Source organism: Sciurus carolinensis, chromosome 12 (genome assembly GCF_902686445.1).
Source record: "Sciurus carolinensis chromosome 12, mSciCar1.2, whole genome shotgun sequence".
Taxonomy (NCBI): domain Eukaryota; kingdom Metazoa; phylum Chordata; class Mammalia; order Rodentia; family Sciuridae; genus Sciurus; species Sciurus carolinensis.
In genome coordinates, this window is record NC_062224.1 from 65,441,869 (window position 1) to 65,461,408 (window position 19,540).

General features: G+C 34.8%; 1 protein-coding gene across 1 annotated transcript in view; it reads left to right on the forward strand.

Annotated features, from left to right (window-relative positions):
- Positions 1–19,540, forward strand: part of Eprs1 (glutamyl-prolyl-tRNA synthetase 1) — a 74,044-nt gene that overhangs the window by 39,539 nt on the left and 14,965 nt on the right. The window contains 14 exon segments of the mRNA XM_047521159.1: positions 1,886–1,925; positions 1,928–2,206; positions 2,209–2,243; positions 11,758–11,857; positions 11,860–11,889; positions 11,892–11,989; positions 12,945–13,167; positions 13,170–13,206; position 14,042; positions 15,739–15,789; positions 17,346–17,555; positions 17,877–17,949; positions 19,079–19,158; positions 19,397–19,498. Of these exon segments, the coding sequence (XP_047377115.1) occupies positions 1,886–1,925; positions 1,928–2,206; positions 2,209–2,243; positions 11,758–11,857; positions 11,860–11,889; positions 11,892–11,989; positions 12,945–13,167; positions 13,170–13,206; position 14,042; positions 15,739–15,789; positions 17,346–17,555; positions 17,877–17,949; positions 19,079–19,158; positions 19,397–19,498 (1,359 nt within the window).

The window sequence follows — 19,540 nt, forward strand, 5'->3', positions numbered from 1 at the left end:
TCCTTTTTTTTTTTTTTTTTTTTTTGGTGGGGGTTAGGGTTTGTTGGGCTTTTTAAAAAATTTTATGCTCTAACATTGGCAATGTCTTTGAAAATTCCTTAGTATGTATTTGTACCTTTATCAGATGGTTTTAATGTTATGGAAAACAGTTTTTTTAAAGTACCACATACACTAATGGAGAGTGCTTTATGCAGGGTTTTGAGGTTTTTTCCTAAGATTGTAAGGTATTTCCAAAGCTGATTTTTTTTTTCTTCTTTTTTTACATTACTGTGGATTAAACCCAAGACCTCATTCACTTTGGGTAGCACCCTAACACTGAACTACATCCCCAACCTGGTTTTTATTTTATTTTGAGACAATGTCTTCAGTTACCCAGGCTGGCCTCAAAGTCTCAATCCTCCCAATTCAACCTTCTGAGTGACTGGAAATCAAGGTGTGAGCCACCATGCCTGGTTCTAAAGCTGTCTCTTTAGTTAGGAGAAAGTGTCTTCCTGTGTGCTGCTTTGACATAAAACTTAACTACGCAGGAAGAAATAACATGTATGTCAGTGTAATTTTTCAATATTATATTGTGACTCTCTGTTTACCAACAATGAATAAGTCAGTTCATTACAAAGTAAGTGAAGCAGAACTGTGTGTTTGTGTTTGGGATAGGTTCTTGTTATGTTGTATGTTCTCCACACTAACTTTGAACTTGTAATACTCCTACCTCAGCCTTTGAATAGCTGGGATTAGAGGTCCACCACAGTGCCTGGCAGAATATATATTTTTGACATATAGTGGCTCCTTTAGCTATAGTCTTCCCTTACTATATAATGTGAATGCATTTATATATGTGTATTGCTGTTTGTGGGTGTATGTACAACTTCACCATAAATCGTGAGTAATTTTAAGTATTATAAGGGAGTAATTTTAAGCATATGTAAATCTTTTAACTTACGTTTTACTTTAGAAACTTAACTGCTAAGTAAATGTAATTCTGATATAACTGTAGGCCTTCTTAGCTTTCTATATAAAGATGTCTTGAATTAGTATGTAGTATTGAAAAAATCAAGTGTAGTTTCACATGTCTCTATGAATATGATGAAATTCTGAAAAATTAGGTGGAAGACCATTAAAGAAAATCATGGGAAAGGTATGCTGTGAGCCAGGTTTTAAATTTGAAAGGACTTCAGTAGGGAGGAAAGCCTGATATGCAGAAGAAAACTTAAAACTGAAAATAAAACATTATTTATTCACTGTCCAGAGATGATCATATCTCTAGATTTGTTGAATGTACTTACATACAAGCATATATCTTGTAAGTATATATTTTTACTCAAATGAAACCGTTTTACAATTATAGTACTTCATGCAGCTTTTCCTTGATAATCTAAAATACATCTCAGCTTTTAAAAAATATTAAGAACGATGCCTAATTCTTAGTATTTTTGGTCTTTGTGAGGAAGGACTTTACACTGATGTATGACTTTCCATTTCCCATCATCCTAATGGGTTAAATACACTTGTCCCTGTTATAGAATAAATAATGAATTCAAGATTGTACAGCCAGTATTTGTTGTAGTAGTGATTTGTCCCCAGACCCAATGGATGTATCATAGTTCCTTTAACTAGTCCCCCAAAGATTAAAGATTTAGTTTCTTTGTTTTTTTTTTTTTTTTTTCTATGCTAAAAATGCTAATATCTGTGTACCTCCACCTTTGTCTTTTTTTTTGGGGGGGGGGTGGTTAGGATAAATTTTTAGGAATGAGACTGTTTATTTAAACTTTTGAAGGAATTAAAATTTTTACATTTTGTTTTTAACTTTAAACAGCCCAAAACAGTTTCGTATAATTTGTGGAAATAATTTAACATTATTTTACTTTTGGTTTTCCTGCTTCTTTAGACAACTGCTCCTCTTAAGGAAAGACCAGCACCTTCTCTGAATATACTTGTGTCATGTCTGAAGATTCCTTGATCCTTTACAACAGGGTGGCTGTTCAAGGGGATGTCGTGCGTGAATTAAAAGCCAAGAAAGCAGCAAAGGACGATATAGATGCAGCTGTAAAACAACTTTTAGCTTTGAAAGCTGAATTTAAAGAGAAAACTGGTCAGGAATATAAACCTGGGAATCCTCCTGCTACATTAGTACAGAGTATTTCTTCTAAATCCCCAGCAAAATATTTGGAAAGTAAATCTCTATATGATAAAGTTGCTGCACAAGGTGAAGTGTTCGAAAGCTAAAAGCTGAGAAAGCCCCTAAGGTCAGTATGCTAAAGTGAGTTTAGACCAAATTGTAAATAAGAATATGAATTCATACTGCTCGCCACAGTTTCATCTTCTTATAAACGAGTGTTTATGTATTGTATGCTTGAATATTACACTTGATCTTAGCCAAAAGACTGAGAAGCGATATGTATGCTTGAATATTGACATTTTTTGATACCTTTTACATGCCTAGTTCTAAAATATAAATAAGAAGTTCACAGTTGGTGGCAGGTGGCACTGGAGAAGATGTGTACAACTCAGTGTAATCTAATGTGACTATAATCCTTTATAGTATGTATAGGTTGGTATGAGAAGTAGTAATAGTCACAAGTGGCAGGGAAGGAGGAAACAATTCATAAAGGATATTTAAAATATTCCTTGTGGGGTGGGAGTGTGGTAGAACATGTATTTAGTATGCAAAAGACCCTGCATTTGATCCCCAGCACCACCCCCCAAAAACAAATCCTAAAGAAGTAGAAACCTTTTACAGATAACGAAATTCAGAGGAAGTTATTCTGAGTGTAGAAACATCATTCTCAAGCTGTGCTGTGTACTAGAATTACTGGAGGGCTTGCTAAAAATGCAAACTGCTGGGACCCACCCCCTGACCTTCCTGCCTTAGAGAGTCCAGAATTTGCTGTAGAGAAAACGCTTTTCTAAAAAGTTATTCAGGTGATGCAGATGCTGCTGGCCAGGAATCACACTTTGAGAATCAGTGGTCTAGAAGGTCGCACTAGTAAAGACACAGAGGTGGGAAGATACCATCTGAATTCAGGAAATAATGAGTGGGTAGTTCAGTTTTTTTTTTTTTTTTTTTTTAATGTTTTTATTAGTGCTTTATAGTTACACATAATATTAGGGTTCATTTTGACACAATCATGCATGCATGGAATATAACTGATTCCAATTGTCCCTAGAACTTCCTCTTTCCCTCTTCTGCTCCCTTCCCACTGTTCCCCTTCTTCTATTACTCTTCTTTCTGTTTGTTTCTTGTTTTTTTAATGAGAGGTGTTTGATCAGTGAGTGTCTCAGACTTTTCATAGAGGAACCTTCAAATGATACTGTGTTTTTTTGTTTTTTGATTTTTGTACCAGGGATTGAACCCAGGGGTGCTTAACTACTTAACAACATCCCCAGCCCCTTTTTAATATTTATTTAGAAATAGTATCTCGCTGAGTTGCTCAGGGCTTTACTAAATTGTTGAAACTGGCTTTGAACTCGAGATCCTCCTGCCTCAAGCCTCCTGAATTGCTGGGATTATAGTCATTCACCACCACGCTGATTTGGATTGAAGCATACGTTTATTCTTACTTTTGTATGTCTTTAGGGAAAATGGTTAGCCGAGTGGATTATTAGATGCTATAATGTGGAATGACATTCTTTGTTGTGAGAGACCAAAGGGAATGGCATCTGTGATAGACAAAGATCATGTTTAAAAATAAGATAGTTCTACTCAAACAGTAGCATGGTTCCAAAACATGATCAAATAAATAGTGCTATAACTGGATATAATTCAGTTTTCTTGATGAACAACCAAAAATTGTGGAATCGATGCTGTGGCTTGAACACAGGGATGTGTGTATTACACTGGGCTTGACTTTGTGGTTGGAGGGGAGTTGTTCTGAGATGTTACCAGGGGATCTGTTGTTCTGAGAGTCTTGGACTTAGACTGGAGAATGAGAAACTTGCAAGTTCCTGACCTCATTTACTAAGTTGCTAGACATCTTACTGGAAATCCAGCCACCTAAGATTTTTCCATTCATTAACATTGGACTACGCTTGAGGAGAGAAAATGGATTTTTGGCCCCAGGAGTTAATAGTTTTTGTCTCTTCTTTTGAAGTATGAGAAGTCTTTTCATGTTGATCTTTAGTGAGCCTATTAAAGTACTACAGAACTGTGATTATGTGAAAACAGAAAACTGCTTTGCTTTAAGGAATAGACTGCAAGATATAGGGATTTAGGATATAAGTCCTTGATATTTCCTACTATATGGTGATGTTGGGATTATTTTTGCTCTCTGTATATGTTGGACCCTTAACTAGGAGCCTCTTCCTAGATGTAATTTGAGGGGAAGGGCTTTGCTTTTTAGATTTTTCATTTGGAGTAGAATACATTAACATTCTGATTCGACTCTTGTTTGGCTAATTTTGTGTTGAGTAATAACAGCAAAAGACGGAATGGCAGTCAACTACATCTCCCATCCTGTTGGGTTGATGGATTACATCATGCTTTCATGAAGTACCACTATTGAGGTTACAAAAATTCATACTATGAGTACAAAAATCTAAATTCTTTGGCAGTTGGGCAGGTACTTTCACTAGATATTTTGATACTAATAACTAATATTGAAATAAATCTGACTTCAGTTTACCTTACTTTTATTGAATACCTATAGTGTACTATATATGAGTTTCAAATTACTGCTTGTACTTTTTCTCTAAATGCTAACAGTAAGTAGTGCTCTCTTTTCTAGAGAACCATTTCAGTTATTGAGAATGAAACTACTCTAACATCCTTGTGACACTGTGTAATATATGCTTTTTAATCTTCACAAAAGCCAACTCCAATGATTTTCAAAGAACATTTTTTATTTGCTTGTCTTAGGAACCACTGAGAAATATGAAAGTAACTTTCCAAAGTTTACAAGCCCTGGATTCAAGTTTTGACTGATTCTCAGGTTATTCCCATTAGAAGTGGCAGTAGGAGGGCATTGCATTAGAAGCACTAGAGAATTATTAATTTCACCAGTTTATTTATCAAGCAAGTCTGCACTTGTTTTACATTAATAATATGTCTAAGTCTCTTTACCATTCTCTTTCCTACAAGAAGTAGTTATTTTACTGTGTCATAATTAGTGGTAAGGAAGGTGACCACTAAACATGAAGGAAGGGGTGTTATTAAGTTACTGGTTTCAATTACACTTTTCTTGCTGTATTGTTTTGGGTGTATTGTTTTTGTTTTTGTTCTGCAGTGCTGGGGATGAAACCCAAGGCCTCACTCATGGTGCTAGGCAAGTGCTCTACCACTGAGCTATATCCTACTTTTGTTTTGAGAGAGGTTTTACTAAGTTTCCCAGACTGCCCTCGAACTAAAAGTCCTCCTGCTTCAGCCTCCTGAGTAGCTGGGATTATAGACTTGCTCTACCATGCCTGGTGCTGTTCTTTTTGTTTTGTTTTTTTCCTTTTCTGTTCAGGGTGAGATTGGTGCTTATGTGGTAGAACTTTTAAGTGTAAAGACCCAAATAAGCAAGAAGATGAGCAAGGAATAAAAACCAAGAAGTCCATGTTTTGGCTCCTTATCCTTTTCTTCTTAAGTTACTTTAAAAATTACAGTCACTTTCGGCACACCCATGGTGTTTATTCTTAAGAGAAAGCAATTCCAAGAAGTAAGATCAGCCATTGGCTGAACAACAGAACCCTCTTTCAACTTCTCCTCTTTTTTTCCATTAAGAACAGTAGTGTCTATTGTAAACAGTGGGCTTGTGACAATTAAAAAAAATCAAATCAGATGGTTAATAAGAAACAAATAGAGATAATTCAAGTACAAAAAAATTGCTAGTAGGTGAGATTGAAGTGAAAATTTAACACACTTAAGGAAGTATTCTATATAGGAAAGCACATGCAGTCTGAGTAAAAGCTACGTTATTTCTGTAAGATAAACCTAAAGGTACTCAATTAGCTCAATATGTAGTGAGTCATTTATAACTTAGGACTGGAGTAAGACCACACAAATAACGGTTCAGAAGCTTAAGATATTACAAGATATAAAATGGTCATAGTTAAAAGTCTGATTTCTTTCACGGGCTATACATTTTAAAATTTAGCTAATTATAGCTCATGGAATATCTCTAGCATATTGAATTATTGACTTTGTCCCAAGCTACCATGTTTGATACCTCTTTATCCCCACAATAAATATACTGCACCTTTACGTGTCTCAAATAACACTCTGTTGTTAGCCTAGTTCCCCGCTACCACCTCAATCATTATAATATCTGTTGAGAGCTGGCTTCTGTCTCCCAGTTGTCCAGGTTTATATCATATCACTCCCTTACTCAAATACTTCCATCACTTTCCTCTTTTCAAATAATCAACTGCTATCTTTCATCATGACATTTGAGGTTGCCCAAGAAGTAGCTCCAGTTTGTCTCCTGGCCTCCTCCAAAACCATTTGTATCCAAACATGACATGTGCTAGCCCCACACAAGGACTTTCAACCTCTGTTCTAATTTCTCTGTTAACTCTGTTATCAAGTATAATAAGCATTTTCAATTACAAAAGTGTAAATAAATATGTATTCATTGATTTAAAAAATATAGTCACTTTTCATATTTGAAAAAGGAATTTTTTAGTTGTAGATGGACACCATACCTTTATTTTATTTATTTATTTTTAAGTGGTACTTCCAATTTTAAGTGTTAACTTTAATTTCTAAAATTATAGTTTCAAAAGAGAAAATTTTAATTTTGAACAGATTCCACTGATTTGAAATCTGAATGAGCACAGTGGTTTGTGTGTATGGTTTTATTTCCTTGGGAAGTCAGGGGTGTGGGGGACCAGGAATTGATCCCAGGGTTTCTTAACCACTGAGCCACATTCCTAGTCCTTTTATTTTTTTATTTTGAGATAGGGTTTCACTAAGTGAATGAGGCTGGCCTTGAATTTGCGATCCTCCTGTTTCATCATCCCCAAATTGCTGGAATTACAGGTGTGCAACACCATGCCTAGTAAACACAGTGTTTGAATATGAAATTATATTATTGCTTGAAATGGGAGCTAGAGAATGGTAAAGGCTTTATGAAATGTGACACTTTAGATTCTAAGGCACAGTTCAGCAGACTTAGGCCTGCAGGTAAATGACACAATATTGGAATACAGCCACACTGGATAGTTTACATATTGACTATGGCTCTTTTAATGCTGCAACTACAAAGTGAAATAGTTGCAACAGAGACTCAAAAAACCTAAAATATTTACTCTCTGGACCTTTACAGAAAAAGCTTTTCCTTGAAAAGAAGTTTTTGAGAACCTGCATAGTTAATTTTAAAAATTGAAGTAATAAATGGCAGCAAATTAAGTGATTATTAAATTAAATAATTCACAGTTGTTTCATCCCATCACTAACTTCTTTTTGTCAAACCCAGTCTATGTGGAGGGAGTATTGATCGCTGTTGAATATTGCAGTTGCAGCATTTTAAATTCATAGCACTTTTTATTTGTGCCCACAATAATCCATCAGAAATACTTGGCCAATCTTTGCTTGCTTGCCTGTCTATCAGTCTGTTGATCTGTCTGTCTTTGAGATGGGATCTTCCTATGTCTCCCATACTGGCCTCGGACTTTTGGGCTTGAGCAATTCTCCTGCCTTAACCTCCTGAGTAACTGGGACTACAAACACACATCATCATGCCTGTCTTGCTCTTTTGTTTTTTTACACCATTGTTACTGTTTTCAAAACCCAAATCACAGTTAATCAGGGAAAGAATGTTACTGTACCCTTTTGACCATAAGCAGGTTATTAGAAAACCACTGTCTAGACTTTCACCCCATACAGCTTTATAATTCTCAGATCAAAAAATAAAGGTTTTGGGGAGGAGAAGAATTAGAAGAAATAGATACATCTTTTCCCTTGGTGGTTTCTGAGATTCTTGTTTAGAATTTGCATTAATAGTTGATCTAAACAGGTATAGAATCTATCCTGTAGCAGATGGTGGTTGAAGACACTTCACAAGACTTAACTTCAGCTTAGGTATCTTCCAGGAAAATCTGAGGTGTAACCCAGGTGTGACTCCAGGGTATGGGCACTTTACTGTGCTGTATTGGCTGCTAGGATCAGGACTCAGTTATTGGGCTATTTCTTACAGGTTTAGATAATTAAGCCAAATGGATTTCTTACAATTAAACTTTTTTAAATACCTTTCTTTGAAAACCTGTGATCTTTGAGCTCACTAAATCTCCCTGTATCAGCATTCTCTCTCCTTTGGGTAGAAGGATTCCCTGTTCTTTACTTCCCATCCCACCCCATCAGGTGAGAACTTTTTCTGTGGAGATTTTGTATTACTCATGTGTGCAGGTATAGTTCTCTCAGATGTGCTAGTAAGGAGCAAAGGGGAGTTTAAATTTTTATTTTTTAATTGAGAATTCATAATTCATACGTCGAGGCCACTTTGGAAAGGTGTATCATTGTCTTTTTAAGGAGCTAAGTTTTTTTCTTTGTTAAAATTCCCTCCTTTTCCCATGGAAAAATGTTTCCATCTAGTGGTTGCAACAAATATAGCTCTTTGAAGCTTGTTATTCTAAATGTAACTGGGTGTGTTCCCTTCTTTTTTCTCCTCCCAATTTTGAATTATAAATTTTAAGATCATTTTTATTTACTTCAAATTCCAATCCGAAACCTTCACTGAAGTTTTTGTGCAGGTTGTTTTTTTTCTTATTAATTTACACCCGAAACTGTATATATAGCAGCATGTGTTAGATAAGTTTAAAACAGTCTTTGTTAAGAACTTAAAATATTTACTTTTGAGCTTCAGTTGTATGTATAATATACTGACTAGTACACAATCCAATTTCCCTTTTAAAAGCCTTCTAATAATGAAAATTAACTATGAAAAGAGATTGTATTTCTCCATCCTTTCCTATCCTTCATTCTGCATTATGTAATTCTGAGAAACACATTCAAAGTACTATTCAGATCTCTCTTGAGAAGCAGTTTTCCTGGCATGTTTTTAGGATGAAAATGCACAGTTAGATAATTTTCTCATGCCTTCTATTACTCCATGCATCTGCAATAAACTTCAGATTCAAATACTAGTTCTATTACTTTCTTTTTAACTTCAGATGAGGTACTTAGTCTTTCTGAGCTTTGCTTCCTTCGGTAAATGTAAATAAGGATTGTTTTGAGAATTGAGTATAATAATCTACGTGAAACATTTAGCATAGCATCTAGTACAGAATAAATTTACCAAGAGATGATAGTGATTATTTCTTACTTTCATAATGCTAATTTCTCAAGAATGTTTAGGTTCTCCCTCTCTCTCCCTCCCTCCCTCTCCCTCTCTCTCCCTCTCCCTCTCCCTCCCTCTCCCTCCCTCTCCCTCTCTCCCCCCCCTTCCTCTCCCTCACCCCTCCAGAGATTGAACTCAGTGGTGCTTTACCACTGATCTATAGTCTCACTCTTTTTTATTTTGAGATAGAGTTCATTAAGATTTCCAGGCTGGCAGCAAATTTGCAATCCTCTTGCCTCAGCTTCCCGTGTTGTTGAGATTACAGCTGTACACCACTCTTCCTGGCAAGAATCTTTATGTGCTTTTTTTTTTTTTTTTTTTTTTTGGTACTGTGGATGGAACTCAGTGCACTCGAAGTGAGCCACATCCACAGCCTATTTTGCTTTTTATTTAGAGATAGGGTCTCACTGAGTCCCTTAGCGCCTCTCCATGCTGAGGTTGGCTTTGAACTCAAGATCCTCTATTTAGCCTCCCAAGCTTCTGGGATTACATTTGTGTGCCACTGTGCACAGCAATTTTACTCTTAAAAAAAAAAAAAAAATCCTTACCCACATACAACATCTATCTCAAGTAAAATTAAATACTTATAATATCTCAGTAGTGAAGTAGTTCCCTCACCTTACCTTTCTGCTTTATAATATTGCAAATTATATTTGTGCCCAAAATCTTTTTTCCTCCCATGCAAAAAAGTGTACTGTTTTGACTTCAAAATGGATTACTTGCTTGTAGTGTGAAACTTCTTTCAGATAGTCCTGTTTTCTGGAGATGTTTGTAGTGAAGTCCCTTTTTCCCCCATTCTATGGAAGTTTCCTTTTCTTATCTGTGTGTGTGTGTTTTAGTTACTGTATGATTTTTCTTAGGAAATATTTCTACTGTAAAATAATTCTTTTTATTTTTTATTTTTATAATTTTTAATTATAAAAACAAATCAACAAGACGCAGGTCAGGAGTACACCTACTCTCCTCTTTGTGCAGTGCCTAGTATGCAGACTCTTAAGTCAGTAGACTGGAAAGCATTATAAGTAGCTAGACAAAGAAATGTGATTTGCTGAATCACAGATGCAGTTTCTTTGAAGGTATCCCAGTGCTTTCCTGTGACCCCATTTGAGTTTACTTCTTGGCTTCTGTTTGGTTTCACTTAGCCATTTCGAGCACTATTATAATTTAGCAGTAAAAATTGGATAGGGTAACATGGAAGCACTTTTTCCTTGCAATTTCGATTGATGCCTTGAGGTTCCCACTGGTATGTCAGTGTGCAAACTTGAGGTCCTTTGTCTGCATGCTGTCTTCTCTGGTAGAGCCACAAGTGTCTTCTTAGACTGAGTGTATCTTTCCTTTTCATTGTGATTATGTTGAAGCATCAGGTTGAAATATATACAGGTGAGCATCTGATTAAAAACTTCAACATACTTTCTCATTTTATAAATTTTAAAAGAGTCATAAGACTTTCTGTAAGTGGGCTCAAGCTTCATTTTATTTTTTCTGCTGTTGTTTTAATGTCTGTTTAGTAGGCTAAAGAAAATAAGGTTTATAGATGAAGCCATTGAGCTAATCTTATTCTGATTTTGTACATTCTGACTTCACTATTTACAAACCTAGGATTTGACACTGAGTTTATGTGGATATTCTTATAATTTTTTTATCTACTTATTTATGTCATGTGGAAAAGTTATAGTGTTGTATGTTTATTTTTATGGTCTGTATAAGGGACAATGTTTATAACTTATATTTTAACTTTTCTTTGATTTAGACTGATGATTTAAATGGTTCCTCTTTCAATTTAACTTACTTACAGTAGTAGAGATATGCCTTGGTATCTGTGTGGAATTCATTCTAGGATACCTTTACGTACCAAAATCTGAGGAATTACAAGTTCCTTGTATACAGTAGCACAGTGTTTGTATATGGTCTATACATATCCTTCTGTATACTTGTATAACTTTATTTATTTTTCACAAAACCAGGGTTGAACCCAAAGCCTGTGCGTGCTAAGCAAGTGTCCTACCACTGAGCTACATCCCTAGCCCGTTTGTATACTTCATCAACTTTAGAGTGCTTATAATACTTAATACAATGTAAATGCTGTCTGAATAGCTATACTACTTAGGGAATAATGACAAGAAAAAGTCTGTATATGTTCAATACAGATGAACTTATTTTTCTCAGGATATTTTTGTTTTTTATTTTTTGGTACCAGGGATTGAACTCAGGGGCACTCGAGCCACATCCACACCTTGTTTTGTATTTTATTTAGAGGCAGGGTCTCACTGAGTTGCTTATTTAGCGCCTTGCTTTTGCTGAAGCTGACTTTGAACTCAGACTCTCCTGTCTTGGCCTCCTAAGTCTCTGGGATTACAGGCGTGGGCCACCGCTCCTGGATCCCCCAATATTTTTGATCCTCGGTTGATTGAATCTACAGAAAACTGATTGTACTTTGGTAATAATTAAGATTTTTTAGTGACATTTTCAGAAGTATTAAAGTATCTCTTTTCCTCCTTTATCTCAGACTAAAGTAAATGAAGCTGTAGAATGCTTACTCTCCCTAAAAGCTGAGTATAAAGAAAAAACTGGGAAGGATTACTTACCTGGTCAACCCCCATCTTCTCAAGTTCAGATTCAAATCCTATTAGAAACTCCAATATGTTGGTCCAGAAACACCAGAAGCCAAAGTGCTTTTTGACAAAGTAGCTTCTCAAGGGGAAGTAGTTCGAAAACTTAAAGCTGAAAAAGTTTCTAAAGTAAGTGGTATTTTCTTTGGTGTTTTTGTTTTTTTTTACTTTACACTATTTTCTTTGCCCGGAGCATTCTCTGCCCCATCATGTCTGTTGAACTTTTACTCATATTTAATTTCTCAACTTCCTTATCTTGCCTTTTGTGGAAACTTTTGTGTATTCTTTTTCCACAAAATAGGTATGACTAGGTGTTTTCCTATGATAATGCCCTTCCCCGACATTGTACTTTAAGATACTATATTTCAATTGTTAAGAGTATGGGAGCCCAGACCCGATTGTGCCAGCACATTTTGACCCTTAATAGTTATTTGATTTATTCTCCTAAAGCTTTGTCAGTCTCAAATAGCGGGTTTTATTTTGAGCTCTAGTATAGTTTGTTTTAATTATATTAATAGAAGTAGGTTTTTTTTCATATAGAATCATAGCTTGGAAGACAATAAATTGTCATAGGTTTTGAAATTTAGCCAGTAATATAGAAATTTGATTATTGCCATCTTTATAATCACAAAATGTTCAGCTTATTGATTTAATGGCTCCTAACCTTAGATACCTATGGAATACATATTCTATACCATTGCTTTCTAATTGACTTTTCTGTAATTATGTAGTCTATAACAGTACTGTCCAGTGTAGCAGTCACTAACCATGGTAGCTGAAAGAATGAGTAGGTTTGAATTTATGACTGTTGTGACTGAAGAAATGAATTTTTAATTTTATTTACTTTATAAATAGCCACATGTGATTGTAGATTACTGTTTGGGCTCTGTAGTTATAGACACTACTTTTTTTCAGTTAGTCTTTTGCATAGTTCTGTCCCTGTTTATCATATTCTTTCAGTTATTTTCCTTACACCCCTCCCTGTGCTTGCATTTGCAAACCTGCTTATAAAACTTTGAGTATTTGTTTAAATGTGCTTGAATTCAATGCTACCTTCCTTTTTTCCTCTTTTGTTTAATGCAAGGATCAAATTGATACAGCTGTACAAGAACTCCTTCAGCTGAAAGCACAGTACAAGTCTCTGACAGGAGTAGAGTATAAACCTGTGTCTGCCACTGGGGCTGAGGACAAAGATAAGAAGAAGAAAGAGAAAGAAAATAAATCTGAAAAGCAGAATAAACCTTCAAAACAAAATGATGGCCAAGGGAAAGACTCTAATAAAACCCAAGGGAGTGGGCTGTCATCAAGTGAGCAGGAGAAGGGCAAGGGCCTAAGAAACAGACCAGGTAATAAACATGGAAACTTCATTTGAAGTAAAGGACAATTTTGGATGAATTCAATTCTAAATCATTGTTTTAAATAAACAAATGTTGGTTGATTTGGCTATCAAATTAAGCCACTGATTGCTAATACTATAATGTAAGCAGATACCTTCTGTTAATTTTCAGTTAAGTTTAAAAGAGATAACACATTTATTTGCTTGGTGGAAGAATATAAGAAGTTCTGGTGCTTGTTTCTCATCTTTCCAATTTCCTTCACCACCAAAATGAATTAGTAACCACTGTTAAAGGTTGAGCATCCTTAATCTGAAATCTGATGATTAGGGATGCTCAACTGGTAGTGTCTTTGCAAATATTCCAAGATTTAAAAGTTTTAAATTTTAAATTTGGGGTTCCAATCATTATTAGATAAGGAATACTCACTTCTTCTAGTTTTCTTCTCTGTCTATTGAGAGAGAAAATACAATACACGTTTCTTTCATCCTACCCTCCCTTTAACCAACTGGTAGCCTAACTACACGTTGTTCTGTGAAAATCTTTCATGGGAACTAAATAAGAACTTCATTCCCAACAGGATTTTAAAATTCATGGTTTAAATATAAAACTAAGCTGGCTTAAAGACAAAAAGTGGATTATACGTCCCTTTCAGGATTTTTAAATCTCTTTCAAAATAATGTACTTCTCTTAGCTCTAAATCTCCATACCAGAATTAGATAGATCTTTGTAATATGTTTCTTTTTTTGGGGGGGGGGTAGTTTCCGGGAATTGAACCCAAAAGTGCTTAACCACTGAACCACACCCCCAGCCCTATTTATTTATTTATTTATCTACTTTGAGACAGGGTCTTACTAAGTTGCTGAGACTAGCTTTTAATTCACAATCCTCCGTCCTCAGCTTCCTGAGTTGCTGGGATTACAGGTGTGTGCCCCACACTGGGCATACATTTCCTTTAATGATATAATAAGAAGGAAATGGTGGTGTGTAGATACCTTGGTTTTAGATTTGTTTAGCTGATTTCAAATTGTGTTGCCTCTCACTTCACATGATACATTATTTCCTCAAACAAGAGCATACACAGTTATTCTTTTTGCTTATTGACTGGATGATCAGATTTATAGAATGGTGGAAGAGAGTAGAACTTTTCACCTTTATCTTTCTGATTGTTGTGAAGGAGGCAGGTCTTATAGTCATTAGGATGTGTCAGAATAAAACAATGGAGAATACAGATGCAGATAATATTAAAAATTTAAGCCAATAAAACCTTTTTTTAAAAAAATTTAAATGTGCTTTTTATAAAACAAAACTAATGGCTATATCTTTCTGAGGGCATCATGAGACCAAAGATCCCTAAGTAATTATTGATATTTCAAGAAAAGGATTATCGTCTGAAATAGGTTTTTTTCTTTTTTAATTGCAAATCTAGTTTAATTTACAACTGCCTTTTCAACTTCTTTTTACTATGGTTGAAAGAAAATCTTTAGAATAAAAGTTGTGTGTGTGAATATCCCTTTAATTCCACACATATATATGTGTTTATGTGGATAGTTATTATTTTATTACTTTTTCCATGTAACTTTCAGTGACACTGATTTACTAACTAATTTTACTTAGTTGAGATTATAAAAGATTATTTTTAGTGGAGAATATATGTGAATAGGCTGTCTTTATTAGAAATACATTACCTTAAAAAGAACTTGTAAAAGAGATGTCTGCATTAAAATAATACTTGTTTGATTTTGACTTTGCTATTTGGGGGGGATAATATCTTTTCACCCTTTAAGTAAAGATTGAACTGTTTTCTGGGTTAAAAACATTTTGGGAATGAATATAGGAAATAGATAATATGGAAATAACTGATAACAGGAAAACTAACCTATTTTAAACTTGAAAGGTTTATTTTCAATTCAACATGCTTTGGTTTAAAACATATTCCCACAAAGTATGTGTGTTGGGAACTTATCCCTATATTCATTTGGAGGTGAGACTTTTGAGAGGTAATTACCACTAACTGAGGTCATGAAAGTGGATCCTTCATGATTTATTGATGGATTATAAAAGAGGAAGAGATACCTGAGCTGGCACACTGTCATGTCTCACTGTCTATGATTCTGCCATGTTATAATGCCGCACCAAGCTCTTCACCAGATACCTAGTAGATGCACCATCATGTCATACTTCCCAACCTCCAGATCCATGAGCCAAATAAACTTCTTTATAGATTACTAGTCTCAGGTATTTTTTATTAGCAACAGAAAACAGGCAGAGACAACAACCCCAAAGCAATTAATAAATAAAAGATTTGTTTTTTCTTTTTCTTTTTTTTGCGGGGGAGGGTGGGCAATGGAAATTGAACCCAGAGATGCTATACCACTGAGCAACCTTCTGAGCCTTTTTATTTTTTGTTTTGAGACAGGGCTTTGTTAAATTGCTGAGGCTGGTCTCAAACTTGCAGTTCTCCTGCCTCAACCTCCTCAGTTGCTAGAATTAATAGGCATGTGCCACCACACCTGGCTTATACTTTATTTTTCTCATCTCCAGGTTGGTCTTGAAGCCAAAAAAGAAGAAAATCTTGCTGATTGGTATTCTCAGGTGGGTATGCATTCAGTTGATTTTTATGCTTTAAATGTCTCAAAGGTAGCTTTATGTTTAAAGTCCAGGTAAAATGTTGTTAATGTATTCTGCCTTTTGTAATACATAGTTTAGTCTTTACCATGTCATAGTTTTCTAAGCATTGTCACACAAATTATTGAATTGAAAAGTAGCCTATGTGATTTTTTTTTTTTTCATAATGAGTTGAGGCAAGTTAATAGCAGAGGCAAGATTGGGAATTCATTTCTTTTTATTTTATTTATTTATTTTTTGGGGTACTGGGGATTGAACTCAGGGATACTTGACTACTGAGCCATATCCCAGCCCTCTTTTGTATTTTATTTAGAGATAGGGTCTCACTGAGTTGCTTAGCACCTTGCTTTTACTGAGGCTGGCTTTGAACTCAAGATCCTCTTGCCTCAGCCTCCTGAGCTGCTGGAATTACAGGCATGCCCACCACCCCCTGCTGGAAATCAAGTCTTAAAAGTTTAGGGCATTCTTATATGTTGCTCTTCTCGATTTAGAAAGTCATACCTTCCACAAAAGAGGATATACAAACAAGGAACCTCTACATTGAAATTTTTAAAAATATTTATTTTTTGACAGTGATAAATATTTAAATTTTTTTTTCATACATGTATATAGTGTAATAATGTCTGTCTCAATTTACTGTACTTCCATCCCCACCAGCCCCACCTCTCCCCTCACTCCCCTCTGTACAATCCAGAGTTCCTTCATTCTTCCCTACCCACCCCCCACTATGGATCAACATCCACTTATCAGAGAAAATATTTAGTTTTGGTTATTTGGGATTAGGCTTATTTCACTTGGCATTTTCCTCTCCAGTTCCATCCATTTACCTAAAAATGCCATAATTTCTTTCTTCTTTAGGACTGAGTAATATTTCATTGTGTGTATGTACCACATTTTCTTTATCCATTCATCTGTTGAAGTTCATCTAGGTTGGTTTCCATAGTTTTGCTATTGTGAATTGAGCTGCTATAAACATTGATGTTGCTGAGTCACTGTAGTATGCTTATTTTAAGTTCTTTGAGTATAAACCAAGGAGTGGGATAACTGGGTCAAATGGTGGTTCTATTCCAAGTTTTCTTAGGAATTCCCATATTGCTTTCCAAAGTGGTCGCACCAATCTGCCGTCCAACCAACAATGTATGAGTGTACCTTTTTCCCCACATCCTCACCAACACTTACTATTGTTTGTATTTTTGATAGTTGTCATTCTGACTGCAGTGATATGAAATCTTAGAGCAGTTTTGATTTGCATGTCTCTAATTGCAAGAAGATGATGAACATTTTTTTTATGTTGATCGATTGTATTTCTTCCATGAAGTATCAGTTCAGTTCCTTGGCACATTTATTGATCGGGTCATTTGGTTTTTTGGTGTTAAGTTTTTAAGTTCTTTATATATCTTGGAGATTTGTGTTCTATCTGAGGTGTGTTCCACATTGAAATTTTAATACTGTGTACTCTTGCCACTCATACTAGAATTTTGGTTCAATTTAGGTCTTACAGACTATATTTTTCTCTTAAAAAGGTCATCACAAAATCAGAAATGATTGAATACTATGATATAAGTGGCTGCTATATTCTTCGTCCCTGGTCATATTCCATTTGGGAATTCATCAAGGACTTTTTTGATGCTGAGATCAAGAAACTTGTGTTGAAAAACTGCTATTTCCCCATATTTGTGTCTCAAGGTGCCTTAGAGAAAGAGAAGACTCATGTTGCTGATTTTGCCCCTGAGGTAAGCTAGCTTGCTTGCTTTATTTTTTGCAGTTTACTCTCAATAAATTCAAAGTTACATCAAAGTTCATAAAAGCAATTTAGAGAAACAAAGTCATTTTTATTTAAAAGTTATATTTCTGCTTTTGTGGCAAGTTGTAATTCTATATGTCACATCGACTGATTAACTACTTGTACCCTTCCTCACAGTAATAGCAACATTTTTTTTAACTTGCCTTAATTGGTAGTAAGAAAACTGAAATAGAAAAAAAAATTCACCTAAGTTTACTATTGCTCTAAAATGCCATTAAAAATGTATGAAAAAATGATTTTATCTCACTAGGTTGCTTGGGTTACAAGATCTGGCAAAACAGAGTTAGCAGAACCAATTGCCATTCGTCCTACTAGTGAAACAGGTGAGAAACAGGCCTTGGAGTGCAGGAGAAAACAGCCTCTAAAGTTAATCCCAACTTTTGTGATCTTTATAATTCTTTTGATAATGTCAGAACTCCTTATAATTAAGATATAGGGTTTTTAAAAAAATACTCATTTTTAAATTTCATGTTGTAATTTTTCAGTACTTCTCAAGGAATCTTATTGAGATAATTTTATTCTTGGAATTGATTATAAAATTGTAAACACCTAATGTCCATGCCATATTTACAAATTTTGTTGCTGTTTAACACGTTAGATTTACATTCATGAATGGTTTTTAAAGGTTACTAAGTGTTTTTACTTATATCTTTTTTTAGTCTCACAATAACGCTATAAGAAAGGTAGAAATAGTAGTTGGTATCTCCATTTTGCAGTTAACAAAAGGTCTCTGAAAGATTGAGTCATTTTCCTAGAATTAAACACAGTAATAGGAGTACCACTGAGAATTTTGAGTCTCTTGGTTATGTCTTTTTAAGTGACTCTTTAGAGTTAAGGATTTTTTTGCTCTTTTTTTGATACTTCTAGCATTACCTTCTATAATACATTATTGAAATTATGATAGAGCTTTTTTTTCGTATACCAGACTGTGGAGTTTTGTTTTGTTTTGTTTTGTTTTGTTTTGTTTTGTTTGTTTTGTTTTGTTTTACTAATTATAGATCATGGGTAGGCTATGAACTGTGGCAAAAGCTTTCATACTCTTCCAATTCTGTTATGTAACTACTGAATTCAGTAAGTATTTAAGTTTCACATCTTTAGAATTGATGTGACATCTACTTTATGAGTTCAATGTGAGAACTGAATAGGATAATGAATGCAAGAACGTAAGAGAACATGGCATGTACTAGTTTTCCAAAACAAGCATGAAAACAAAAATTAATGTTAAATTAAATCTCATGTGAAGAACAAAGTATAATCAAGTTTAGGTAGATTATATCCTTGAGTAATTTGCTTTATAAAATAACAATGCCATTCACTTAACCATTTCAACACTGGGAATACACACAAATACACTTTTAATTCCTATTAGTTTTACTGCTGGTTTAACTCATCAGCCTGCAGGAGAAATAAAGTCTTAAATAACCAACTACTTTTTCCCTCTACATCTTTCAGTAATGTATCCTGCATATGCAAAATGGGTGCAGTCACACAGAGACCTGCCCATCAGGCTCAATCAGTGGTGCAATGTGGTGGTAGGTACCATGCCTTCCTATACTCTTTTGTCATTATTTTAATATTCATTTTACTTAAAAAAAAAAAAAAAAAACAAACTTTTGTTTACTCTTAGTTTTATATTCAAAGGATTGGGAGTATGAAAGCATTTTGGAAGTATTTTGGATCACAGTTGAGTTTTGATTGCTCATCATGTAAAATTGTTAATAAAAACGGAAAAGCTTGCAGGTGACCAAACTGTACTCTTACCTCTTCTAGCGTTGGGAGTTCAAGCACCCACAGCCTTTCCTTCGTACTCGTGAATTCCTTTGGCAAGAAGGACACAGTGCTTTTGCTACCTTCGAAGAAGCAGCAGAAGAGGTATAGAAAGTTGTCTTTTTCATTATTTATGACCCCTTTGTT